Source organism: Hylaeus volcanicus, chromosome 7 (assembly GCF_026283585.1).
Source record: "Hylaeus volcanicus isolate JK05 chromosome 7, UHH_iyHylVolc1.0_haploid, whole genome shotgun sequence".
Taxonomy (NCBI): Eukaryota; Metazoa; Arthropoda; class Insecta; order Hymenoptera; family Colletidae; genus Hylaeus; species Hylaeus volcanicus.
In genome coordinates, this window is record NC_071982.1 from 11421379 (window position 1) to 11449041 (window position 27663).

General features: G+C 35.7%; 2 protein-coding genes across 4 annotated transcripts in view; one reads left to right on the forward strand and one right to left on the reverse strand.

Moving 5' to 3' along the window:
• LOC128879180 (tyrosine-protein kinase receptor torso-like) overlaps window positions 1-11638 on the forward strand; it is a 16150-nt gene extending 4512 nt beyond the window's left edge. The window contains exons 4-18 of one of the 2 annotated variants that reach the window (XM_054128089.1): window positions 1628-1754; window positions 2041-2139; window positions 2512-2582; window positions 2788-2959; window positions 3114-3277; window positions 4066-4195; window positions 5204-5337; window positions 6877-7108; window positions 7415-7587; window positions 7781-7880; window positions 7961-8026; window positions 8444-8517; window positions 8909-9123; window positions 9308-9445; window positions 9833-11638. In XM_054128089.1, the coding sequence (XP_053984064.1) occupies window positions 1628-1754; window positions 2041-2139; window positions 2512-2582; window positions 2788-2959; window positions 3114-3277; window positions 4066-4195; window positions 5204-5337; window positions 6877-7108; window positions 7415-7587; window positions 7781-7880; window positions 7961-8026; window positions 8444-8517; window positions 8909-9123; window positions 9308-9445; window positions 9833-10001 (2064 nt within the window). In that variant the 3' untranslated portion in view covers window positions 10002-11638. The remainder of the gene's footprint in view (window positions 1-1627; window positions 1755-2040; window positions 2140-2511; window positions 2583-2787; window positions 2960-3113; window positions 3278-4065; window positions 4196-5203; window positions 5338-6876; window positions 7109-7414; window positions 7588-7780; window positions 7881-7960; window positions 8027-8443; window positions 8518-8908; window positions 9124-9307; window positions 9446-9832) is intronic. The other variant, XM_054128091.1, reaches the window with a different exon arrangement.
• LOC128879179 (dnaJ homolog subfamily C member 13) lies at window positions 10301-27636 on the reverse strand. Of its 2 annotated transcripts, none has more exons than XM_054128088.1 (18): window positions 27267-27636; window positions 26372-26639; window positions 24484-25329; window positions 23456-23824; window positions 21985-22395; window positions 21322-21887; window positions 19745-20660; window positions 18762-19118; window positions 18491-18682; window positions 17675-18187; window positions 15485-16063; window positions 14981-15410; window positions 14123-14405; window positions 13832-14045; window positions 13508-13693; window positions 13291-13431; window positions 12705-12945; window positions 10301-12631 (listed from the first exon to the last, which is right to left on the reverse strand). In XM_054128088.1, the coding sequence occupies exons 1-18, from the start codon at window positions 27332-27334 to the stop codon at window positions 12516-12518; spliced, it is 6696 nt and encodes a 2231-aa protein (XP_053984063.1). In that variant the 5' UTR covers window positions 27335-27636; the 3' UTR covers window positions 10301-12515. The 2 variants fall into 2 exon arrangements, with proteins under 2 accessions (XP_053984063.1, XP_053984062.1); XM_054128087.1 differs by having other exon boundaries at window positions 23456-23899.
• Window positions 27637-27663: the final 27 nt, after the last annotated feature.

Consider the following 27663-nt stretch of genomic DNA (forward strand, 5'->3'; position numbering starts at 1 on the left):
CCCCCATTTCCGGCTCCTCCCCGACTTTTGGGACACCCTGTATATGGGAATCACTGACGTATCCCCATCAATATCTAGGGGTACATAAACCCATGATTTTCGTTACTCATGGGATTAGAACGAAAGAGTTACGTGTAGAGTCACGTAGAGTAGCATCACGTTGATCATCTGCAGGGAGTGCTTCAGTGAGATCGGGCTTCGGTTCCCTTTTGTATCACAATCAACCATATAGTTCCGCGTAGCCGGTTTCAATTTGGCAATAGAAGCATTCTCAACCCCCGCATCGCCAGTGCGTTAACACCGTGCACGATTAGGTAATTAAATTCATACACTAACCGCGACAACACGACACTGTACAATTGTATTATTAGAATTATTCAGTTTTGAATATATAATCATTTGTTAACCTTAAAAGGTCTGTTAAATCGTTATTAAACCTTCACCATTGGAATAAGCAATCCTAACCAGTGTAACGACCCCACAACATAATAACTTTACCGCTCGAGTTATTATTTGTTTAGAATTAATAGTAGCGAGGCTTTATCCACGACGCGTATTATATTCCAACGATACGATTCAATCCTTACGTAACCTTCCCAACGGTTACCCGTTACCGGGAGATACCGATCCTACGGTTACCCTTAATTGGGAGATACCAATTCCCAGCAGCTACCTGACTTCGCGTCAGAGTCGTCTGCGATTTCTACTCCATCCTCGATCTTTTGATCCATTGAAATAAACAGGACTAATCGTATCTTCTTCGATTCTTGAATTCAACTCACTCGCAGGGCTCACACGCGCGTCGCTATCGCCCTGGCTCGTAACACCCGTAATGTTTACGATTGGCGCGATCGATGTACTATATCGATGTAACTACAGGCCAAGCCCGTAATATTTACGTAATATTTATTTAATAAAAGAAAAAATTAAAAAAAAAAGTGATTCTTTTTTCATTTTTTGATGTTCCAAGCCCTTTAATGCAGACTCGGTTTAAATTATGACCTCTTGCAATAATGCATACGTGACATTTACTATCAGTTATCGCTCTCGAGATACTTGCTGCACTGTTGCCATGATTCAGTTTCCCAGTTATTCTCGCGAATTCATTGGTGTCAACTTAATTTTCTACTTCAAAACTCTAAACAAATGTAAACACTTGACGTTATCCTGTAAATTTTTTTGTTTGGAATTTTAAAGTAGAAAATTTAGTTGATACCAATCAACTCGAAAGATTAACTGAGCAGCCGAATCGTGGCTGCAGTGCAGAAAGTATCTCGAGAGTAATGTCAAGGGTCTAAAGGACCTTTTTTCTTAATTTATCGGTGCCTAACATTCTCCCAAAGTTTTGACACTTATTGTTAAATTAGGGACACCTTGTATAAACAGACAAGGTTGTACAACAACCTTGTATATACATCTTCCAGTGTAAATATACAGCTCTTACATATAAAATACAGTCGTACATTGCTTAAAATGATGTTCTATAATACATTTTTTCTCAAAAAATGTAAATCAATTATAAACAAACAATTTAAGGAAGGACTTTTGTGACTTCTTTTCTCACCACGAATCGATGCTGAGAAATCACACACTCTCATGCGTCTCATATAGTAAATTTATTTTACAGACCAAAGGCAGTTTAGCAACATTTACTAATTTATCCTCGAGTACCGATTACCAATTTCGGTTCTACGAAATATCGGAGGATGGAGTTTCAAATCCCCAAACATCGGACATTTTCTCAACGTACAAAAGTAATCTATTATTTATGAAAGACAAACAAATTTTACTACCACATAAAATTTACGCTTTTTAATGTCTCGAGAAACAACAAATTTTTGTCGTTCGCTTTCATTAAATAATACATTTATCTCGTATATTACGAGACATTTATAAAATTTGTATTTTTCGTTAGATTTATTTATTATGGATAATAAGTTTCAAGTTAATTAATTTCGTATACGCTGACCATTTCGTCAGCGAGTCCAGTTTATCGTGCACGAAAAACCGCATGATTTATTCTCTACGCTTTCTTTTCAGCTGATTATGTACCGCTGGCTGTGAAAAATATATCATTGCTGAATCTAGAGCCCGACGAGTGTAATCTACACGCAGAATTTTCTTTCGAACCAGCGGAAGGTAATAACTGAGGGTTTACGAATTATTCGATATATTCATGCACTTTATGCATTATTAACAAAAAGTAGGCTGAACAAGCAACGGAGAATGATGTTCATCATTTTAATATTTCAATTAAACTATTTGCAAATTATTTGCTTAAATTTAACGTTGACTTCCTATTACTTTTTAGTTTAATAGTTTAGTTTAATTGCTATAAAGTGTGGTATTACTTTTAAATATTGTATTTTTGAAAGTGTGACTTGTCCGGTTTACGATTCTCTCATTAGAAACATGTGAAATCGTCAGCAGGTATAAGTAAATGAATAATATTTATCGACACTTACATGCAATAGATACATTACATTAAGCAAGTATACGTCATAATTGCAGATCGCAGTTGCAGATACGACGTGGTAATCTGGCGTGGAGAACACGATTTGGAGGACTTCGTAATGGAGAATGTAATAATACTTAAAGCTACTAAATTATAATAATAATTACTAAAACGTAATTCATACACTGTAATGGTGTGTGTAGAAAATGATTCTTATCGACGCTAAGTGTTAATACTTACTTATACTGATCGCCTCATAACAATTGCCAGCAATCGTTTTTAATCATCAGTTTTAATAACCAATATTTTATTGGCCACTCTTCCTTTCACAGAAGCCAGAGTTTCGCTTCAAAGTAGGAAACCTGATGTTCAATCGAAACAGCTCCGTAACCATTGTTTCGGTTAACAATCGTAAAAATGACACAGGACGCAGTTTAGATAAGTCGAAGTACATAGTCACAGAACCTTGTTTAACGTACTATCCAAATAATTTAACCATCTGCGGTGAGTACGTGAAAATAAATTGAATGCATCGTCAATCGATCGATTAATTATTTAAGCGAAACGATTGAGTTCGTAAATAGTAAGAAGTTGTTACTTCTTTGGTGTAAGTTTTTAAAATAAAATTCGGAAATTGAGATAAGAGTTTGCGTTTCAGCTCCAGAAATGGTGAAAGGGTTGCAAGCCACGCATATTTATCGATACGGAGATTTTTATGATCTTAATGTCAGTTGGGATAAACCTGAACTGGAGCCAGATAATTACACTGTACAAGTCGAGGTGGGAGATGAACAAGAATATTACCTTCGTGTCGTACCCGGCGTTAGTAAAATTATCTAATTAATTGATACATGTTCGGCCTTTGTGTTCTATTGGACAACTTTAATCTAACATAACTGTTGTCTAATTAGTATAATTTTGACTTGTATTAGGTTGTCTCGAAAGTTTCTTTCGCGAGTTCCACTCAATTATTTTCTGTGGTCGTGTTTCTATAAATAGACAATCTAATTTCATAGATATTCATATTGTAACAGTAATGGAGCAAAATGAATCGTGCACAATTCAGTGATGTAACATAAAACATAAACTATTGTGCATGTATTACTTATTAATAAAGCGAAAGAAACTTTTGGGACAACCTATAGGTTGTGATATATTATAATATATCTGTAACGTCCAACCAAACTTTACCAGTGTATTTTATTAATTTGATGGCTTTATCATTATTTCATACTTATTATTATTTTATTATTATTGTTTAGCGGAGGTTGTGTTTGAATGGATAATCCGCAATGGGTTATTTTCAAAATTTATTGACCAATGATACAGTATTTATAAAATTAAACTTAACGATAATTATTTAAAAGAGCTACCGAACGAGTTAGAATACATTTTACTGTATTCTACAGTACAATCTATTTTAAATCTGAAGTTGGATTGTAAGTAAATAATTACTAAGGAAAATTAATGAAACAGAAGAAAAAAACTAAATAGCTTTGGTCAATATATGTATACAGGGTGTTACAAAAATTGTGGGACCAATTCTGCACCAATCAAATCAAATATTTATTTAATTAGTTGTTACAGAATACAGAATAGTTCTTTTACAGAATACTACATCAGTCACCTTCTCAAACGTAAAGTTGAACCCCGCGTATGTGGTGGAGATCATCGCTGACTCTTATGGAGGATCAAGCTACCCGACAGGGATCGCCAAACGTCTCGACGATAAACACGCAAGTAGATAACTTTTATTGTTAAGTGGGTATTATCGTTTAGAAACTTCAAAAATTCGATCTTTTTTCTTTTGTATTATTCTTATCATTTGTGGTTTCGAGAAAGTGCCTCTAAAATATTAATTTGAAATTCGTAGAGCTCTCATAGTTACAGAGGCTTAAAGGCTGTTCACTAGTATTGGTGCTAAATGTATAGCAAACTTTAAACGCGTTTTTCGCGAAACGACATTTTTCATGTGTCGGACACATGTTTTTCTCATAAACTATTGGACCGACTGACTTCTGGTTTTACACACATTTCGAGGGCACCATCGCCTATGGTCTGAACTAGAATTATACCGATAGCTTGAATATTTTAGCCCTGCTCTCATATTTTAGTTGACAATTTCCCGGGAAAGTTAAACCTTAATTTTCAAACAGCTGCGATTCCGATAAAAAATTTAGTACTTGCTTCATTCTAGTTCAGACGACGACTACGTTCATATAGATTGAGAAAAAAAATTTGTTTTTCTGTCTCAGACAACTAGAACCGCCACAGCCTGTGCGCTCGATTGAACGAACGTCTCACGCCACAACCTGCATAACAGCGCATAACTTGTATAGATTTCAATCAAGTATTTCATAAAAATTTGTGTCGCTAGTTGAAACGTGTTTTATTATGCATAAAAAACCCTGGTACTGTAGGTTTGATAGTTTTCGCAAAATTAATTCCTGAACATTACTGAAAAAACAAACTTTTAGACAATAATACCCCCTTGATAACTTAAAAGGTTGACTGGGTAATAGTATAATAAGCGAGTCAGTGGTCCGGTGGAAAAAAGGGATTTTATTGCCCGCAGTACTTTTCTGCACACGCCAATTTCAACGACAGTCATATGCTCACTGATTCTAGATGGCACTCGCTCTTTTTAGTTCGACAATTCCACAACATTGATATAACGCGTCAAGTCTGGACTAATTTTTCTCACAGGACAACAATACTACCTATACATTTGCATTATTTCTGTTGCAGCCATAAACATATTCTATCGCGTACTCATCGGAGTAGCTGTATCGATTGCAATTCTGATTCTAATTGGCACGGTTTCTTTCCAATACTACGAGCAAAGAAACAAACGTTTTTCGACGGAATGCACTCGTTTCGAGGTAAGCAATGTCATCTAAATACTTTTTGAATATTTGCAAAGAAATTGCATGTATTAATTGCACGTATTAATTTTATCTGACAACGGTTAGTAGAATACTAGGCAATTATTAATAATATTCCATTATGAAAATTACATGTCTTGAAACTCTGACATTCAATCGTTTGAAATTAAGAGGAATTCGAGTGCTAAAATCTTGTTAAAAATGAATAATCTGTTTAACACGTTCACTATGGCATAAGAATAAATTCGCATATTCATTATTATTGTGAACAATTATGAAGTTACACGTAGCTGGACTTCGTGGATTATCTTCGAACCAATACTTCTATACCGGTGAAAAATAGGATTCGAAAAGCAAGTGAAAGGAAAAATTATTTTTAAAAAGCTACACATAGTGACAGTCGAGTTTTCTCAAATTTGCTTAAACTTTCTTTTTGTAATCAAACACGAGGGTCTGGAAAAATATAAAAAGACGTCCTTTCAACGAAAATTTTTATTCTTACATCATGTATGTATTTTTTATTTGTATGTCTTATTTATTATCAGCATATATATAAATATCAATTCCATTGATATACTTTATTTAATTTTCTTATTCAGAGTAAATCAATTATTGTTTAATATATTTTTAGTAGCCTTTCTTTCAAACTTCTTCGTGAACGATACTTTCCACTGGCGCAAGGAAACTTTAAAAAGAGGCACGAATGTGTTTAATTAGAAAGAATTGATAAAATCGAGTCTCCTGAAATTCACGTAACCCTTTAATGAGTTTGTAGTCCGATGCACAGACGTGAACGTGTTGAGGGGTAAGGCCACTCCAGGTCCCCCAAGAATAAACTAATTTCGAGAATTTTGTTCAGAAAATTAAAAGCAGTGAAAAAGTATTTTATTAAATGCGTATCAATGTGTTAAACGAAATTTTTTTTTATATGTTTTTTCTTCTAAAATTGCCGCTTCGATACCAAAGAATTCAAAGAATCCTGTACCCGAGGCCTCAAACAGGCGAAAAGATTGAGCAGACAAATTTCAATCTGGAACAAGAAACCGAACGTTATGTCTAAGTACGTTGTAATAGCTAGTGGACGGCGTGTGAAAATTTGAAAATGCCGTTTTCTCGAAAAATGGTGCACAAATAAAAGAAAAAAAAAACAATTACTTTCCGAAAATTTCATCGAAAAATTGTAAAAGAAAAAGTTTACAATTTATCGTAAAATTCATACGCTATTTACTAGATGATGTATTAAAGACGTCACCCTAAAAAATTTAGGAGAATCCGACAAGATTTGTAGCAGTTATCGTTTCGTCCGATTTGAAAAATGTAGTTTCCAGAAAAGCGCGCTGTGTACTCGCCGCATGGTTGACGCGCGCTTACAAGATGCCTTGGGAAAACATTCGAAAACGACCTCTTTCAGATTTCCCCGAGCTATGAAATATTGCTTTTCTTATTCTTAAAGCTTTAAGGCAACATATTAATAAACAAACAAAAAATCGATTCTTCGAAATTTCTGGAGTGGCCTTACCCTTTAAATTGCTTCAGCAGGGTCTCAACCCGAAGGATACACCCCTAGAAAATGCAACGAAATTGCTGTGCAAAGATTTTGAGAATGACGTTAACAATACTTCGTTCGTACACGATAAATTCGAACTGTCGCCAAAAATGTTGACACTCGACAGTGTTATTGGTAGCGGAGCGTACGGAATCGTAAGGCTGGGCTCGTTGCGTGATAAATTCGGCAATGCTACAGACGTGGCGATCAAAATGCTCAAAGGTGTAACGACTGATCTATTTCGTAGCTTAACACATGAATTTATTAAACATTTACCAACGTTAAGAGACACTTTAACCCGTTGCGGTCTAGATTTTCTAGATTTTTTCTAAAATAAAGAAATTTCATTCCTTTTTTTTCTGCATGCCTAAACACGATCGCTACCACAAATCATACGAATGTGAGAGCTATGATCGTTTATTTTATGCACGATACAAGTAAATCAAGTAATGGATGAAACAATTATATCTTGTGCTTCTTTTCTTTCTTATCTATGTAATAATTTGAACGTTTAATGTTACGTCGCAGAGAATCCAAGCATGGACGATGTACAAAGTTTTCATAAAGAAATATTGATGATGCAATGCACCGGTCAACATCAAAATATAGTGTCGTTGATCGGTTGGTGTGTTTTGTACAATCGAATGGTACTGGTGGTGGAGTATTGTTGCAAAGGGGATTTACAGACCTACTTGAGAACGGTGAGAGAATATTGTAGCATTTGCCTTCTCCAATAAATTATAGTAAACAATGAACAGAGGAATTTTTTAAATATGTTTGCATTTAAACTGATGCTTGTGCCAGATTAAAACTTTTTAATTTTGTTGAATAATAGTATCTCGTAATGATTCAAAATAGATATACTCCTTTGTTAAATGCTTGATGAATTTTTAGATATGGCAAAGTATAATGTGCGCTGCCTTTAATCAGAGAGAAAGGTTAAAAAATCACGAAGATCCATTCTCTAACGAATTGGATTCTTTAAATAGATCTGGTATTTACCATTTAGATGAATTAAAACGATGATGTAACAAATTTCCTGAATATATTTTGATGTTTTCTCTTGTTAATTAGGTGGAAACGACGGAAATTATCAAAACATTTGTGAAATTTCGAACCGTTTGTATGATATTCAACAAGGTAATTGGGCATTTATATGTATGAGCCTTCTCGTTTTCCAAACATATTCAACTTTAAATAAAGGTTTATAGTATCAATTTTCTCCGCTGTTTATTTCACGTAGTTGATCGGTTTTGTATCTGAAAGACTTGCATACGCATTGCAAATTTGTTTGGATTTTATGTGAAATTGTATTTAAAAAATAGTACTTACCGTGTCTCATCTTCGTTAAATAATTTAACTTCATTAATACTATGGCAGATTTGAATTTATAAATAATTTACATACTGGGGATTGGCGCCATGTACTCTTAAATATATTTTGAACAATTAAACACAATACATTCGCCCGAATCAATAAACAGAAAGTAAAAAATTTATCATTTTAATGCTAGATTAATATTTTTTCTCGTTTAATTATATTTTTTTTCCATTGTAGACATAGGACAATGTACGGAAACGGTTACGGTAAATGATTTGCTAAATTTTGCAAGACAAATTGCCACAGGAATGGTAATAAAGTATTTATTTATTTATTTATTCATATTGACTTATAACGTTATCATACCATTTATTAAATTCATTGACCCTGTACATGTGACGTGAGGATGTAGTATTTGCCGTTATCATTCTGAAGTCTTCCTCATTAATGCAATTAAAAGTACATATTCTTTTTCATATTGATTATAATGTTATCATATAATTTATTAAATTTATTGACCCTGTACATGAAACGTAAATTTGATTAATCTCAGAGTGCAGTACTTACCGTTATCATTAAGTCTTGCTGACTAATACAATTGTTAGATTAATTATTTAATCATTCGTTATCACCTTCTCATTGTTCAATCGTCTTGTACATCTAATTTGACTGAACATCTAAAAACTGAAAAACGATTTACAGGAATTTCTGTCTTCGAATCGAATAATACATCGTGATTTGGCAGCGCGTAACGTATTAATATGCGAGGGTGGAATCGCAAAAATTTCAGACTTCGGCCTTAGCCGCGACATTTATCAAGAGAACTTGTATAAAAAGAAGGGAAATGGCAAGTTGCCTGTGAAGTGGATGGCAATCGAAGCCTTGACACATCAACTTTACACAACACAGAGCGACGTGTAAGTTAGCTGATTAATCATAAGTATTTACAAAATAAATTTCATAAATTAAATTCACAAAATAAATTCTATATAATTTATTTTCATGAGTTTATTAATTTTTTTCAACACCATTTGAATTACTTGATTGTTCCGCGAGTGGATGTTTCCTATTTCTCTTATTAGCTGCCTGTTTCTATTTCAGATGGTCTTTCGGTATTTTACTGTGGGAAATTGTTACCATGGGGGCTGTCCCATATCCAGGAATTCCTACTGATACCATTTTGAAACTTCTGAAGTCTGGTTACAGGATGGAACGACCGCTGAGCTGTGGAATCGAATTGTAAATATTATATTTAAAATACAATTTTAAATTACAAAATTAATTTGTTAAATATACATATCTCAGTCTTATTTTAAAATTTGATAACAGAATGTTTACCTTAACGCAGTGTTTTCCAAATTAAGAGGGCACGAGCCTTGGCGTGGTATTTCAGTCTCAAATAAATAGGAAGAAAACATTCATTGAAATGTGAATAATTTAACATTTCTTCTGGGTTTCAGAGTGGCTTCTAAAAGATTTGGAGACCACTGCCTTTACAAGATTACTGAGCAATTTGTTTATTTACATTTCATTCTATTATAGAATCACCAAGCAATAGAACAAATGGTGATTCATCTAATAATTAAGAGTAGCAGAGTTAATGAATTTTTATCTCTTTCTTTGCAGGTATAGTATTATGCTTTCTTGCTGGAATTCACGACCTCAGAGTAGACCCACGTTTACGGAATTAAAAGAAAGTATAGACAAATTGCTTTCCTCTTATGCAGATAGCAAATACATGATCCTGAGTGAAGTTTCACGGGATCAAGACCCGGCTCGTGTACTTATGGCATAAGAGTAATCAATAGCTGCAATCGAGCCAAACAGTCAACGTTCAAATAATATTCAATGCATAATTCGTCTAGTCTAATTACTGAAATAATTTATGCGCGAATTTGGTTTTCAAAGTATTTTACATCAAACGTGAGAAAGAAATTACAAATAATAAAGAGCCTTTATTTTAAACTTTTATAAAACTTTTATCCCGTCAAACTATAATTTTCATTATGAAATTCCACTTTGACGGCTTGCGCTCCTTAATTAAAGAATCGCAACAAAAGGTACAAAAGCAAGGAACAGGTGTGGAACGTTACATACCATGTGCAAAATCGTTTATTTTCTAATTGTACGTACAATAATCTGTGGTATAACTTCTTTTCATATACATATGTGTGTATATACAATATCTTACTCTCGACCTTAAGAACTCAGGCGTAAATACATAAAAATAACTAAGGCTGTACCATATTTGTTCATGGTTACTCGACTGACAGTAACAATATTACACACAGCACATCGATACCATGCCAACCATTTTCGTTTCTACCTCTCACTTACTCGACGATCGATCATTTCGTATTAACCGATTAAACGCTCAGCATTCTTTTGTTTTTGTTCACTAAAGTAATTCGATCGACGAATCGAGCGAACGGAAATCATGTTCACGCGAAATTCCTGTGCGATCTACGTTTCGGAAATTGAGGGGCTCTATGAGGAACTCGGTTTGTCCGTTTTCTTATCAGAATTGTAAATATAGAAATTTATACACGGTACACGGTGCTATTACGAAAGGAACTGTCGTCGTTTCTTCCTTCGATGCGCTCGGGATCGCTCGACTCCTCGATCAGGAGTAGCAAAAGTCTATTCGAAATTGATGGATGGCAAGTGAAGAGCATCGCAAAACGCGTGTTTTGTAATCTAAGCTCTACGTATGTTCGACATCGCTAAATCAATCGCTCCGTTAAAATACTAAAAATTGATATGAAAAGAGGAACTCTCTCTAACCCATGGAGCCTAATTCATTTGATAGATCCTCGTTCAGTATCACCGATTAGCTTTGTCACTTACCGCGGTTTTTAAGCGTCGATGAAATATTTAACAAAATATACTTATCAATACATAAACATTTTAAGAAAACAACAAAAAATGTGATAGAAAACGTACACTGCATGGAATTAAAGACTGAACATCACGTTTATAAAGTATACATTCGATTTTTTTCAGTTACTGTTACATTCAACTAATATTATTTTTTTTTTTTTTTTTTTATACAATCCACTAATTCGTTAGCAGGCATTCAATATGCACTCGTTATTTCTAAGCGCTTTCCTTAGAAAATTCGTTGAAAAAATGACGAGCATGAAATGTGACTGAAAAAGTAACGGCGAACCGACTTTACGCTATACAATTTTCGTATCTTTCATTTGCGTCAAAGAACAATGTGTGTTCATTTTTTGTTTGAGTATCAGTTATTGTTATTGTTTGTGTTCGATCTGATATATTTGCTATCGTTACAAATGTTTCGTATGGAAGAAGTAAAAGCATTTTGCGGTATTAGAATATGCGATTAACCCCTGAAAGTATATTATTAAATGTAGTATACTATAACGATTTCATGTAATGGTGATGGTAATAAAACATGGATGATGTATGAGAATTTTTGAATATTTGAAAGTTGGACCAGATAGGTACAGTTCTCGCTTATAAGTCTTTAAAATACATATAATACATTCATTGAAAGTCTTCCAAGGAATATTAATTACATTTGAATACAGCAACAATAATTAATCTTCTGTGCGCCAAGAATGTGAATTCTTTAAAACATGTTTCCTTTATAGTAAAAGTAATTCATTTACGTGTTTCTCACTAAATTTTCTTTGCAATTCACGTGTTATCGCATAGAAAATTGTTGTGCGACGCACGAATTGTTCCGTAAGAAACATCTTATTCAACTTGTATTTTTAATTTCCAGTTGCGTATAAAGTTGCTCGAGACTTCCAAAGGACGCACGTTTCTTCTTTACATTATTACTTTACAGATGCATGATGTCTAATCTCTAAACTGATAAATTCCTTCGATAATGTAAATTCAGTTTCGTGATAAACGTGAATACTCGTGAGGAAATTTGCTAAGTGTAAAATGAAACTTTGCTCGGGTGAAGTTTGGAGTGAACAAAGGAGATTTATCTTTTTCTCGAGGGATATTCTTCTAGAAAAATTTGTTTAATAATAGACTTTCATTGAATACTATCTTCTGCCACCCGCTAACGCCGCTGTAAAGAATGACATTGCTTACGTAATTACACAATCTGCCTATACAGCATAATAAAGAGTATCAGTTATATGTATCGTAATAATCTAAATATAAATGTAAATTTAACAAAAACATTATTCGATTGATAAATTCCTTAATCTTTTAAGGAGCCGAAAATCACAGGCAATGTAGTCTTTATATCGATAGAATATACCGATAGGAATTTCATGATTGGCATTCTTACTGCCACTCGGTTTTACTTTCGATGCTACCTATATCAGATACTATCATTCCTGTTAATTAAAGTATCTTCTTTGTCAACTGGTGGTGGGCCGGTGGTTAAAGTGTTACTTGGACCAGCCGTTAAATAACCAGCGGACACCGGCGTTCCAGCTATGAATTTGCAATATATATTTAAACATTTGATATACAACATATCGGGTGACACATTGCACGCGTATCTTACCAGTAAGGTAGCCAGAATTAGTAGAATTGGAAAGGAAGAGATCATGCCGCTGATCTTTGTATTCCGCCCAGACACTCGACTTTTCTAGTATAGCATTCACTTTCTCTCCTAACAACAAACTTCTAGTCATTGCTTTTAAAGCTTTAACTATTTGAGCTTTGGTTGTTGCAGGATTTTCGATAGCGTCTAATCGCCCCTCTAATATATTCAACAGATAAGGTACCATGTCGGCATCCAATGCCTAAATAATAAAGTTTTACATAAAAATAGTGTATTTTCTCCTAGAACACTGCAAATTTGTTAGTTAACACGTTGACCGCCACGTTATTCACGTATGGGTGACAAGAATTTTCACCGAGGAAGTAAATAAATTAATTCTAAACACGAGGTGTTCAAGAAAATTAGTCCGGATAGAATCAGTACAGATGTTGAATTACGTCATTTCTAATTGTATAAAAATGTAATTTTAACCTCGTAGGAATTCTCACGGTAATTAGTGCGGTAGCGAACGTGTTAAGCGCGGGTGAAACGTAAAAATCTGGAAGAGGGGTAAAATATTAGTTAAAGGCAGACAGTAGCAACTCACCTGTTTTATAAGTCTATCCTCGTTAGTTGAAAATAACCTATGCAACGTTTCGCACGCTACAGCGATCATATCTCTTCTAGATTGCATAGCATGTTTCAACGGGCTTATGCATTCCGTTTGACAAATCGACGATATACAAGTCTGAAGGTTGTACACGTAGTTTAAGTATCAACGAATAGCGTCGTGTATTTAATATAAACTACATCGACGAACTTACCTCGCTCGTTGCTAATTGATGAAGTATTAAAATCGCAGTTTTGTACACGGATGGTTGATTATTTTGCATCGCCATTTGTCGGCAGAGTCTAGGTATGTGGCCTAACGATGGAACGTGGTCTGCTAAACTTGGTTGTGCTTGGAGGAGACATACTAATGCTTGTGTTGTCAATTCCAACATATCCGGCTATTTACAGAAATATTATCAAATAAGATTTTAATCTGCATAAAAAAAAGAAAAAAAAAAGGGAATAGGAAAAAAGAAATTTGTCCACCAAAAAGCGGTCAAATTTCTTATTCGTGGGCAGGTCGATCGTACACCTACATCAGTTTTTTCTTTGGACATAAACGTCAATGTCGTGTCCATAAGTTCGCTCAAAAATTCTTTAGGTTTCCTAAGAGCCCACGCAGGACTCGCTATAAATAATCTGAGATATACACCTCCCACTACAGGTTCGTTTGTTGCTATATCGATATTACTCTGAGTCTCGGGTAACTTTAATACAGCATTAGGATTTCTCCTCTGCAACGCGTAATATCTGGAAGAAATTATGCTCCGTATAAATTGACAGGATAATCAAGAAGACGTGCGTATTTTCGAGCAACGTTCACATACTCGTCTTTTAATTCTGTTACGATCCTAGAAGCTCTAGCTTTGGCATTATCATCCCAAATCAGTTCAGGATTCTCGTGTTTCGTTTCGAACATGTGCACGCACTGTTTAGGGGCATCTCGTATCGCCTCGCTAAATAATCTCGGCAAAAATTTCGACAAGTCCAGTTTTACTTTCGGCCCAGCTAATTTGTCCGACGACATTTTCCCAAGCATTTCCGCGGCCGCTTCGCGTATTTGAGTATTACTTGAATTACAGAATAGATCGAGAACATAGACGACGGCTCCTAAAAATTCCCACAATCTTTGTTTTAAAGGAGATAATAAGATACAGGTATAGTATTGGGTGTGTGCGAATGTTCCTGCGTTTTTCGAAAACCCGTTTTCCTTCGGATTATTGACATTACAGACCACGTGCTATGGAAATTAGAGCGTGTTTTCCCCCACCCTTAGGCTTTGCAAGGTATTTTATTGTTTGAGCGAAAAATTCAGTTTAGTATGGTTTAGTGTGAGACGAAATGTAAGTCGATAAAATTCATGCACGCCATTGTTTACTGTTCGAGTACAATCAGGGGCGACTGATGCTCATCAAAAACTGTGTGAAATTTATGGTGACAATATTATTTCTTTGCGTGCGTGTCAAGTTTGGTTTTGTCGCTTTCGTGAAGAAAACAGAAATGTCAAAAATATGCCCCGTCCCGGAAGACCACGCGATGTTGACAAGGACGATTTGCTTGAAATTTTGCAACAAGAGGACAAAGTAACGCCGTTGAAAAATAAATATTCTTTTCAACCTCAGAACTATATTTCAAAGAAACGCACGAACTTTCGCACACACCCAATCAAACTAATGTTCGTCTACCTTTGGACAGTGCTTCTTTGACGATTTTCGTCGAGCTCATCAGAGCGTATAATGTTTCAAGTATAAGAAGCTGGCACTCTTTTAAAGTATTTAAAGATAACAACAAATGCACTATAACTTCATTTGCCGCGATATCGTCCACGCATTCTTGATTTTTCGTGACGTTGTTGATCACTTCGAGCGCGCTTCTTTGAATCAACTTGAAATTATTGCAACTTAACAGTACGAATAATAATCTGAAATGCCCTATGCATTGTAATTCGATTCCTGGATTATTTTTAATCACATTTCTCAACGCTTCCAGAGACATGGCGATATGCTCCAGTTTCTCGTGATCTTTCTTAACTAATGCTACATTCCCCAGAGACGCCAAGTACTCCCACGAACTAGATAGAAAGTCGAGTAAATTGATCGTAAAGCTCTTAGGGTTCTGTAAAATATTAATCGTTTTAACCACAAATGTTTGTTTCGTTATCTCGTTTCTTCGAAAGGAGAATATATTACCTCTATCGGAAATACGGGTTGTTCATTGTATATTTTTACAAATATCTCCCCGATAATAAGTTCGTCGGCATGAATGCTGTACTTGAAGTCGCTAAAGTCATGCTCAAAGGCCTCACTGCCATTCAATCGTTCCTGTCGCTTAGCTTCCAGATATTCGTTTAATTCTGCTCTAGTTCCGTTATCCCAAATTAGATAAGGATTCGAGCAATTCGAGTTCAAGATTTTCAGTATATCCTCCGGCTTATTCTTTGCTAGTTGACGCGAGAGATACGGTGTTAACAGACTTTCTAAAGCGGCTACCGTGACAGGATTGATAGGCGTTTCGTTTTCTCCGGTCGCGTAACCGCCTAATCGAACGCAAGCTCGGACAGCCAATTTAGCCAAGTTATTCGCCACTTCTTGGCGATTGTCATCCTGGCTCCTTTCCACCCCGCCTTCTTCCAACGTATAGTCGTAATTAAACATAAACAGCAGTAAATGCCACAGAGCACCGGATTGTAGCAATTGCATTTGCAACACGCTGTCCGTAGCAAGGGAGGAGATACATTCTGTAGCCACCGAGCATAACTTTGTTAAATGCTGTGAACAGGACGGCGTATAAATTTCTATAATTTTATTCAAAAGGTACAAGCAAACTTCATTTTAAATAAAATTAACGCATTCGCGACCGCTGACGTGAATTCACTTCACTTTGAATTCGCTTCATTTTGAATTTTATTCCTGGTTGTGAAACAATGATGAAAATACTTTTTATTTTATACGCTACGTATTTACAACATTGATATTTCAAAACATATTTTGTAATTTTTATCTTCGCTCTAACGATACAATCTGTGATGTCCAGCTTCAAAATTTTATTACTTTCGTCGGTATAGTAGTCTCCTTAAATGCATAGCCTCGGGAATGAACTTGTGCGTTTATCGTAGAGTTCGTATATTCTCTGATGTTTGCCAACAAACTTCGAGTGTAGACAAGGACACCGAATGAAGAAGAGGACGGAGCGACATGCGAAAATGGCGACCAACATCGGGATTATTTCGGTGAGACAATATGGAGTAAATATGGTGCGAGTCACGTCGTGTTTGGTCTCATTTTAATCAGAAAAATGTCAGGAATATGATGATAACAGTTTTACAACAAAAACGGTAATAATAAAAAAAGTTTCATCGTTGCATTAGCATTGTCTCATCGAGATATCCGATGCCGGATCATGTTACTGTCCATTTATCGTAGAGAAACTTGTGCATTCAAGGAGACTGTTGAATTATACAGGGTGTCCCAAAAGTCGGGGAGGAGCCGGAAATGAGGGGTAGCTGAGACGATTCTGAACAACAATTTCCTTTGCAAAAATGTCGGATGGGGCTTCGTTAAGGAGATATTAAGCGAAAACACTGACCAATCAGAGCGCGCGTATACCGCTGGAGCGGCCGTGGTAGCGAAGGCTACGCGCTAGGCGGCAGCGTCAATATCCTTCGATGCACGTCGAGTCACTTGTTCGCGTACAAGCGCGGCCGCCAGCGCGTTGCCTTCGCTACCGCGACCGCTCGAACGGTCTACGCGCGCTCTTATTGGTCGGGGTTTTCTCTTAATATCTCCTTAACGAAGCCCCATCCGACATTTTTGCAAAGGAAATTGTTGTTCAGAATCGTCTCAGCTACCCCGCATTTCCGATTCCTCCCCGACTTTTGGGACACCCTGTATATGTATATGAACCTCAAAAGAGTTTAAAAACTATTTATGAATTATTATGAGGTGTTTATGTTGGGACCGGGCTCCCATCTCATACAAAAAAAAAGTTCTACATATGCGATACAATACGAGCACATATGTTACGAATTACGTCGTGTTTGGTCTCATTTTTATCAGAAAATTGTCAAGAATATGATGATAAAAGTTTTACGACAAAAAAATCAATAATACAAAAAGTTTTATCGTTGCATTAGCATTGTCTCACCGAGATATTCGATCCCAGATCATGTTACACTACTCGACGTTCGAACTCCTGAACCCCTCAAGGAGTAATATCCTCCAGTGATGGGGCTGGTTTGTGTGAATTTATCGTAGAGAAATTTGTGCATTTATGGAAACTTGACTGTACTCAGTATTAGAAACTATGTGCCGGTCGTAAAATATCTGCCGGTCGCGAATGCGTTAAACGAATTAAAATTAAGTTAGTACGTAATAGCTAACCTTGAAGTGTAATATTCTACAGAGGTCTTTAACAAGTTGTGGTAGCTCGATGATTCTGTCTTTGCAGCCTCTAAACGATCCAGCAACCGAGAAACATTTAGTGATATGCATGCAGACCTGTACTGCTACGTCGGAGTGTTTACTAGACTTATTTAAAACGGAAACGCATCGCGTATAAGCCTCTAACAGAACGTCTAATCCACCTTCCCTGCGAAGCTCCTCCGCGTTCAAAGCAGAACACTGTACCGTGTGATATGCAAGTTCGCTAGCAGCGGCTAGCAGTGGCGCGGATTTCGAGAATAATTGTTCGTCGTCTGTCTCTAGTTTGATCGTTTTGATTAACTGCGGATATCCGGCGTACTTGTAAGGTCTAAGCTCGTCGGAATATCTGTGGAAAAGGATGCTCTGCGTTCTTAAAATAAGGACTATGTTATCAGGATTCGGACCGTCGGTGGACCAACAACTTCGACTACACAAAAACTCGTATGCCTGATTGACAGCCTCGAATTTATCCTACGAACAAAAGTACACTCCCGTGAGATACAGGTCTCGATGTTATTATATTAGGTAGACTGGAAAGTAATGTCGTTTCTGCGAATCTCAATTATCATTCATCAACATATTGTTTTTTTATCGATCTGGCATTGAAAATTTGCACACTAGATAACGAAAAGCTGTTGATAATGAGGGTGATTACATAATTCATTAAAAATACATAGAAATTTATTAAGAATGTGTTTGAATTTAATGTAAAAGAAACGACATTACTTTTCGGTTCCCCTAATATTAACGAAAGAAAATGTTACGTCAACTAACTCTGCCCTGAGGATTCTTGTCGGGATGATACATTTGTGCAAGCTTGTAATAGGACTTTCTAACTTCAGCCTCATTGTGTTGCTTTCCGCTAGCCAATTGGAGAACTTTATAGGCTTCGTCCACTGTCATCAGTGGTGGTTTCTTTTCTACTTCTTTTTTCCATGTTTCTAGCACATCTTTTAGTAATCGCACCTGAATATTCGATATCACGTTAGAATTATATTTCAAAACGAATAAATATATTGGAAATATTCGTTGCACGTCGACTTACAGGTTCAGGAATAGGCCACTGTGGGAATTTTACAGTATCGCAAAGGTGCCGCAGATAAAATATTTGACAGAACAATTCCTTTTCTAATTGCGGGTACCTTATAGCAGGTATAGCAATGTACTGATACCTCGCCATAGTATGGCTTCTTAATTTCGGAGAAAAATCTGCGATATGTGTTGCTATCTTCTCTATAAGCATTCTCCTCATTTCGGCGTTCCAAATAGCTTCTGGTGTATCGAAATCGCCGAGGAATATCTGCGCGAATTTTTCAGCGCCGTGGTTTTCTAAATAACTGACCATCGCGTCGGGCAAAAGCTGCCCAAGAATACTTCGCTGCATGATATCAGACGATACGTTCTACAAAAATTCGCAGCATGTACTGCTTGTCACCATAGAAAACCAATTTAGTCCACAATAACTGAACAAGCGTAGTATACAGTTTTGTTTAAACGTTACGACCATTATTGCTTCTGGGTATCTTTGGTATACAAGGTTTTGTAGATAAGAGAAGTAAGGCAGACAAATATTAATGAAATTGGTATAAAGTACATAGTTGAGGGTAGTTACATTATTTTTAGTAAGAACGTTTACATAAATTCGAATAATCTATTAAATAGAATGTTTATCGTAGTTAAAAATAATGTATTTATATATCTAATAACATGGAAGCCGAAACGTTTAAATAAAGCTTAAATATTCTTGTTCACTTATTACTCATCATTAGACTATGCATGTTTATGCAAATTTATGTTTAAACTGGCACAGAAAAAGAATGGAAACTTAAATGAAAGTTTTATCTTCTAAACTCGTACGACATGTATATTATTATTGATTATTATTGATTTACCGGTATTACAATTTGCCATAAATCCACAAACATCCACAGTGTAATCGTTATACCGATTCTACATAAACGTCAAAAGACCATGCATTATAAATGAGCTTCGTAACTCATAGGGATGCGTGTTTTTGGCTACACTTACATCGTCGCTTCTAAAAGCTTGTTTCGTGTGTGTCGTTTGTAAAAATCTCGCCACCGGCAATACGTTGGAACCAGTGTACATTAGTATGAAGTAGAAGACACCAGTAAGATAAATTTTCGAAACATCTGCGTTATCCCGCATTATTTCGCATAACAAAGTAGCTACTTTCTCAACTAAAACCGGGTCAAAAGTTAATAAAAGTTGAACAATATGAGGTAGGCACTGAAGATCAGATAACAACCGCTTCATGCGCGGTAGAGGTCTGATTACCGCGTCGTCGACATCCCTACTCGGAAAATACTCGCACATTTTGATTAAAATATTTAGAATTAAGGTTGCCAATTCGCTCTCGTTTATTACCGGTGCTCCCTTCGCGACTAACGTCCATTTTAATTGCGGCACTTGCGAGACCATACGCCAGCCGTCCAATCCTTGTGCCCAAACTTTGGTTTTGTATGTGATTTGATTCGTTTGATACAACTCTTTCAAGTCTTTCAAGCTTATAGGTCCTTTCCGTTGATCACCGTCGTTATAGTACCATTCTTTCTCCATGGCTTGTTGTTGCTGTGGTCCTGCTTCTATCACGTTAGTCTGCGTAGGTACGACTGCTCGAGACGTGTGCAAGTGGGCTAACGTCAGTAGATCGACTAACGTCCGCACTCCGTTTTGATCCATTATATCCTTTACGTTTCTTCTGTGTAATATTAGTTTATTTATAAACATGACTAGCCTATCGCGTTCCATTCTGTCCGTGCAACGTTCCAGCATTCCTACAATATATTTTGTATCCGAAAATGGACCAATATCTTCGTAATATCGCTCATATACTATAGTCATTGCTTGCAAGCAAAGGCACTTCATTTCAACTTTTGTTGTTAATATGAATCTATGGTACAAGTCGTTAAAAAATTCGTACCTATGGTGAAAGTAATAGACCGTTACTTGACATAAATAAAAACGATATAAACGAGTACAACAAGTAAGAGTAGAACTCTACAGGGTGTCCCAAAAATGTTGGAAGTCCTTGAAAGAGGCGGTTCGGAGGTGATTTTAAACAATTTTTTCCTTAGCGAAAATGTCCGAGGCTTCGTTAAGGAGATATTAACAGAAAACCGACCCCGACCAATCAGAGCGCGACTTACGCTACCGCAGGTGCTCCATTCGCATACTCGCGCTCTGAAAGCAATGTTAATATAATTTGAATACAATTTAAATTTGACTCATTTGCAGTTTCTTGAATTTCCGCTAAGAAGAGACAGCGAGACACTAACGATAACAATTAACATGAATCGCTTCGGAAACGCCACCTTCCGGATCACGGTCGTGATCGAAGTTTAATCACGTCTGCGATCGTGATTGTGTGATCACCGTGAAAAATCACTAACAGTGATTTTTCACGCCATCCCTATTATTATCTCCTTAACGAAGCCTCGGACAACATTTTCGCTAAGGAAAAAGTTGTTTCAAATCACCCCCCAAACCACCCCTTTCAAGGACCTCCAACATTCTTGGGACACTCTGTCTAATCACGAATGATCGGTAATACTGTCAATAGGTATCGAAAATGTAACACATACGATTTTCTTATTGGACTGTCCGGACTATCTTTCTCCAACAAAAGCCTCAAGTAATAATCGCCAATCTTCACTTCATCTGACAGGCACTGATACTGTACTTCGAATTCCCTATGATTCCAGGCAATCAGAGTTCCGCCTGCTAAATCCTTGTCGGAACTGAACGCGCGGATCTCGTTTTCGAGGGCCGTTCTCAATTCCTCCCGTGTCTTATGGTTCCAAATTAAATTCGGCAGTGAATGATCCTGGTTGAATTTATAATAAAACAAACTCCAATTCGCTTCCGATTTGATTCTCTCTCTGCGTTTTCTTAACACTATTGGACGTTCCTTGATTTTCTCTTTGCGCTCGATGCCGATTCTGGCCCCCCAATGTTGAAGAGCGTGCTCCACGTGTTTCTCAACAACGCGCATTTGACGCTCGATAGCGATCCACTGGGGGCTCTTCTTGTTTTTCGACGCGTGATCTATTGCTATCTTTAAGTTGTCACGGTTATTTAATCTCTCTTTCTCGAGAAACGAATCGGGGACTTTCTCGTCAGAGTCTAAGTAATTTAATAAACCAACAGGCTGTACAAATGCACAATGAACACAAACTTAGATATTTTCATTTCTCGTAATTTAATGAAAATAATATTATAACTTGAGTCAATAACGTTAGATTTACCATGATCCTTTTCAATAGACCCATAGCGGTAGGGTGTCCTGTGATCCAGAGTCCTACCAGATGCCTACACAACTGCCTATGGGTTAACAGTCTACCGTCGGTACCGAGAGTAAAAAGACTATTCAACAGATGTCTCGGTAAAGCTCCCTCGGCGAGCGCGAGTTCTTGCATTTTTGCTGCAACCTCTGGCGCACCCTCTTCGATGATCGCTCTCATGATCAAACCAGCGCCTTTCACGATAGCTAGCGACGGATGTTGAAATAATTTAAAAAGCGACCTCCCCCTCGCGGCAACCATTTCTAAAAGATTGTCGAAATGTTTCCCGTCGGTTGTTTCGCTATATGGTACGCACAGAGCAAAAGTTAAAAGATCGAGCATGGCGGAAACTACCAAAGCGCCTGTACCATGGTTCTGAAATGTTTTAAAACAGTTGTTGTGTCACCCTTTCTATGGAAAGCCAAATACTCTGTAGTATTCTACAGTCAGTCCCATAAATATTTGCACACCCTGTGTCTATTGAAGAAGTTTGTTTAAATTAAATGGTAAGTGCGATGTTTCCAAGTGTATGTTTGTGTTGATACGTTGATGCGTATGGGGGCAGTCCAAGCCATTTCGAGCCCTTTGGTCCCGACCATTTTTTATTTAGCTAAAATTTTGTTATATTATAATACTCTACTGAATGCCTTCTTGGTAAATTTTTTCAGATTTTTATACTGAACAAAAAAAGGTCATGAATTTTTGAAAAAAGTTGTAGTTTTTTTAAATAGCTATAACTCTGCCAAAAATTGAGAAAATTAGACCATTTACGACAATTTAAAATGCAATTAAAAGAAAGGTGCATTTATGTTGATCATACTAAAAATTAGATATGAGTAATATAAGAGTAGTACTAATTTGAAATGATCAAGTGATTATTTATTTTGTTATTTTGCAATAAAATTAATTTAAAATTATTTAAAAATCTTCTTATTAGGTTTGTATTCTGTATGAAATATTAAATATCATGGATATATTATTTATTTATTAAACAAAAATAGAAACAAATTCGGCCTATAATGAGACTTGCGTCATAAAATGTAGAAAAAAATCATAGTTTTTTGAGGGAAAAAAAGAAAAACAATTAAAACTGTCGAATTTTGACAAATTTGGGTTTTTTTTTTTAAATTTAGCTCAGCACAAAAATCTGCAAATATTCACAAATACTTACACTACATATAATATAAAAAAAATTCAGCCAAATAAAAAATGGTTGGGTCCGAAAGTGGTCGAAATGGCTTGGAATGCCACATATACGTATAAATATATACATGTATAAGCTTATCCATATACATATAGATATTTATAATGAAAAATTCATTTGGTAATATCAAACCTACTGTTTAATTTAGTCAAACTTGTTCGATAGACATAGAGGGAACGAATATTTATGGGACTGACTGTATATCGTATTCGAAACTATTTCAACACTCACAATATGGTTAATCCACATATCGAGCAAGCTCTCCAAGAATTTATTACTGCTGAGAAGACTACTTTTGTTTAATTGTTCCTGTCTTAGATCACAATCGTCGTGCATCGGTTGCATGAGAGCGCAAATGCAATCTATAGCAGCCTGCGTTACACCACAGTCTTGTTTGTTTAAAGCTTTTACAACTTTGTGCCCTATAGCTTCCCTGAACCCGGGAAGAGTTGTAAACGCGGTGAAACCAATTTTACTAGCAACCAATCGTCTCAAAGCATGAAACTGCGCCTCTATTTCGCTGTTCGTTTCCAAATCTTTATTGACCAACGTTTGTAAAGCACCGAGAATGATTTTATCTTTGTTTTCAGTAAAAAGACCCTGCAAGTAGTTATTCACTTTATGAATTATTTGAAGTTGCATTGTAACTACAGTCCATTCAAGCGGTATAACATCCTAAACAAAAAAAGGAAAACACTTGCAGTTTGTCGTACGATCTATACATTCATGCAAATAGACGTAGCTTAGTTTTAAATTTAATAATGCTCGAGAGTACCATACGAAAAAAGAAATAACGACGTTAACCGCTACATGTAGTATAGATGTAAGTTTAAGTCATGTCATATACGCATTTATCCAATCACAATTGAATTTCTTTACTGTGAATCATCACCGCTTCAATGTACTGCAACGATATATACATATATATATATATCCACATAAGAACAAATACAAGGTTCAACACTACATGTAACAGACATATGTGGATACAGTAAGTCCCCGAATTAGGCGGATTCGTATATACGCGGTTAAGTCCTCATATTTACATATGAAGCAATCTTTTTGTTCTCAATTGACCTGTTTAAGATCAGTTCTTACTATTGCGCTATTAAGATTTTTTCGATAAAGGCCCTAATCAAACATTACTCGACTACACAATTCTCTCGCCGATGATACCATGTCGTTCGTAAGTTCGAGAAGATATAAATCGCGAAAGTAGAGGACTTATTGTAATACTAAATACATTTAATTCGTCTTACATCTTGCGTCACGGAATAATTAAGACCACTGTAGGGGACATTTGCATTAAATCTTTCCAGAATTTCAGCGAAAGTACGTCCACTGGGTGGCTGCTGAAGAAACTTAACGTGTGACGTTTCAACCTCCTCGTCAACAGGTAAATTGAGAGGTCCGAGTCTTTTCCCTCTAGCTATTAGATACATTCCGACATGGACATCTCTGTTACCAGACGCTCTAACGCCATCCAATAAAGACGCTAACAAGGAATCCCTATCTGTTGCAGTGTAACTGCGCGTTTGACCGTTGAGGTATTGTATAGTAAATAGTTGTGGGTTCTCGTTATCACGGATCAACGCAAAAATATCCGACAAAGGTCTAAGAGTACAAACATTATATGTCTGAGGATCTCTCTCCAATAAACAAGTATCCGAAAGACAAAGAGTTCTTCTCTGAGGATCTATATGTCTAGATGAATATTTGTGAACAGTGAATTCTGATACACTTGTTATATGTTCGTCACCGCTAAATTTGCCCAATCTCTGGGCAACGAAATCATCTAGTTTGATTGGTTCTTTCAAAACTTTTATGTTGATACCTAAATTGTTCATAGCTGATTCCAGCAGCTTTTTCTTTATTTCATCCATATGCTGAGAAGCAAACAGATGCAAACGTCCAAATCCGCCACACACTATTACAAATCCATTGGGATAATCTTTCATTGTAGCAATCCCTTCGAAATCTTTATAACAATAACTGGCTAAAACCATGTTTGTTGCAGGATCTAATTGGTCAAGACTATATGGTGTCACTTCTAATACAACAGGTAATCTCGTATCAGACCAATGATGCTTGTAAGCTTGGTACCTCTATTGAAAAAAAAAAATATTATTGTATAATCACGGTAATTATATTATTATATAATTAAATTACTTAGAACTCCATTTATCTAAACGAAATTTGATTTATTAAATTTATCGAATCTCTGTACCGAGCTCTTATTAATAGAAAAAACAGTGTGCAGTGTTCCAATTAGACGAACACTTGATAATCCCCTCTGTATTTCAATAGGCCAATGAAACTCATTACATTACTATTATGTTTTTAAGTTGTGAGTATATCTTCTCACAGTATATTGTCACATTACATGTGAAGTGCAACTTATATGGCTCATATACGGTGAACCAGCAGTATTTTTATCACAAGAGTATAATGTTGAAACATCAGCAAAATCTAATATGAAATTTAACAAGGATAAAATACCAAAGTTTAAAGCTGGTGTGGGAGTAAATAGTAAAAAGTAAAAAATAGAGATGATGTCATGAATCACATCTGAGTCATGTTAATGCATTGATTAATAAGTGGTTTGAAACACAAATGGAGCCAAACACAACCGACTTGCAATATCCTTAAAATTCAGACTTTGTGTTTATATAATATTTAAATAAATTTAATTAATTTTATATACCATGAATGAAAGGTGTTTTTAGTAGAAAAAAATAAGCGATTGCTTCACTAAGTATTGGCATATTATATTTCTTCAAATTTAATAATAGATTTGTAAAGTCTGAAATATCGATTGACTGAATTAATATGCTTAATTATCAAAATATAAGACTTTTATTTGAATAAGAAATTATTGGTAGGGGCTTAGATTTGCAAACTCCTATTATCCAAATATATCAGTTATTCGAACCACGTTGTCAACAAATATATTTAGATAAATAGAGTTCTTACTGTATTCATTGAATTATTTGAAATAAACTCTTTAGGCTTTGTTCAGCTAGAATGCTATATAGAACATTTTAATCTATACATTATTGACCATATGGCTAGACTGATAACAAGCCTGATTAAAATTCAATTCTAAACGTTTCGCTATAAGCATTACGTAAGGAACACGTAACTCACCAAAATTTCTTTGGGCTTTTCGACAAATTGATTCCTATACTTAAGAGCCTCTGTTAATAAATGAGCTCTATATTCTGAACTAAATTTCATATTGTCAACTTTTCGTTCTTTGCGCATTGTTATACTAAATTCGTGCGAACCCAACTGATTTCTGTTAGTTGGTTGCACGCTTATAAAATCAGAGTATTCCCATTTGTTTGTGACTTCTAATGTAGTAGGATTATATGTTGTTATACCCATGGATCCAATCGAGAAAATACGTTTATACCTATATCACAAGAAATAAGTATTACTTCTCTTTGATACTGGTATCATGTAACAAGCCTATTATTATGTGAAGTATCTATGATACAGCAATAGTTTATGGTAACATGTATTTTGTAAACATGTTCATTCCTACGATAACGATTTTTATTAACCAAAAATTTTTTCAGTATTCTCAAAAGTACGTTTAATGATTCCAAAAGTTATTTTCAATGTGTTCAACTGCATAGACGTTTCTTATCATTTATTTAATATTAAATAGTAATATATATAGCGAATAGATTAGTAACACCATTCATAATATTGATACGAGTTCATACTAACGATTCTAGTAATTCCTCACTATACTGCATGTGTAAATAAGAAAGATTTATTTATCTTTTTTTTCATTATATCGTTATAGTAATAATCGTGAATTATTTGAATGTTACAGATGAATTTCGAACAATGGAAAACATGTTTTGTGACAAAGATTCGTTTTACTTTACAAATAATCCAACAGGTATTCTAAACTATATGTATCTATCTAATCTTATTGCTTGTCAGAAGTTAATTACGAGTAGTTACATCGAATTTTACAAAATTAACGAAACGTTCAACGCGGCACAAAGATAAAGAAAGGATCACTTACTTCCCCTTCCATGAGTGTTTGGTGACCAGAAAGCACGCCACATCCTGGTTATCCTTTATCGGCATCATTGTAACATGTCCTGACAATACAACACGCGTATTATCTCGAATAATGGTTTAACAAAACACTGGTTACCGTCCGTAAAAGAGAAGTAGCGTAGGAAGGACATTCGCATACGAATTGAAAAAAGAATCACATGAAAGTTGTTTCCGAAACCGTTGATACGAGAAATACCGAATACGCTTTAATCGCGTGCACTATGCGTACTTTCGTTTAATAAATGAATGGAATTTAGGCACTGTTTGATCGTGTTTCACCCAACAAATGTCATTTTCAACGGCTCCACCAGACTGGAAGCGGCCATGATGCTCGGGGGAGTTAACGAACAGCTGTTTCT

Bases quoted from the DNA above. Each gene is read 5' to 3' on its own strand.
- LOC128879179 (XM_054128087.1), bottom strand. From the start codon at position 27,334: ATGATGCCGATAAAGGATAACCAGGATGTGGCGTGCTTTCTGGTCACC. The intron at 16,064-17,674 runs GTTAGCTATTAC...TCCTGTTCACAG, and splicing joins GTAGAATATTACACTTCAAG to CATTTAACAAAGTTATGCTC. The intron at 12,946-13,290 runs GTGAGTTGCTAC...TTTATTATTTAG, and splicing joins AGGATAGACTTATAAAACAG to GCATTGGATGCCGACATGGT.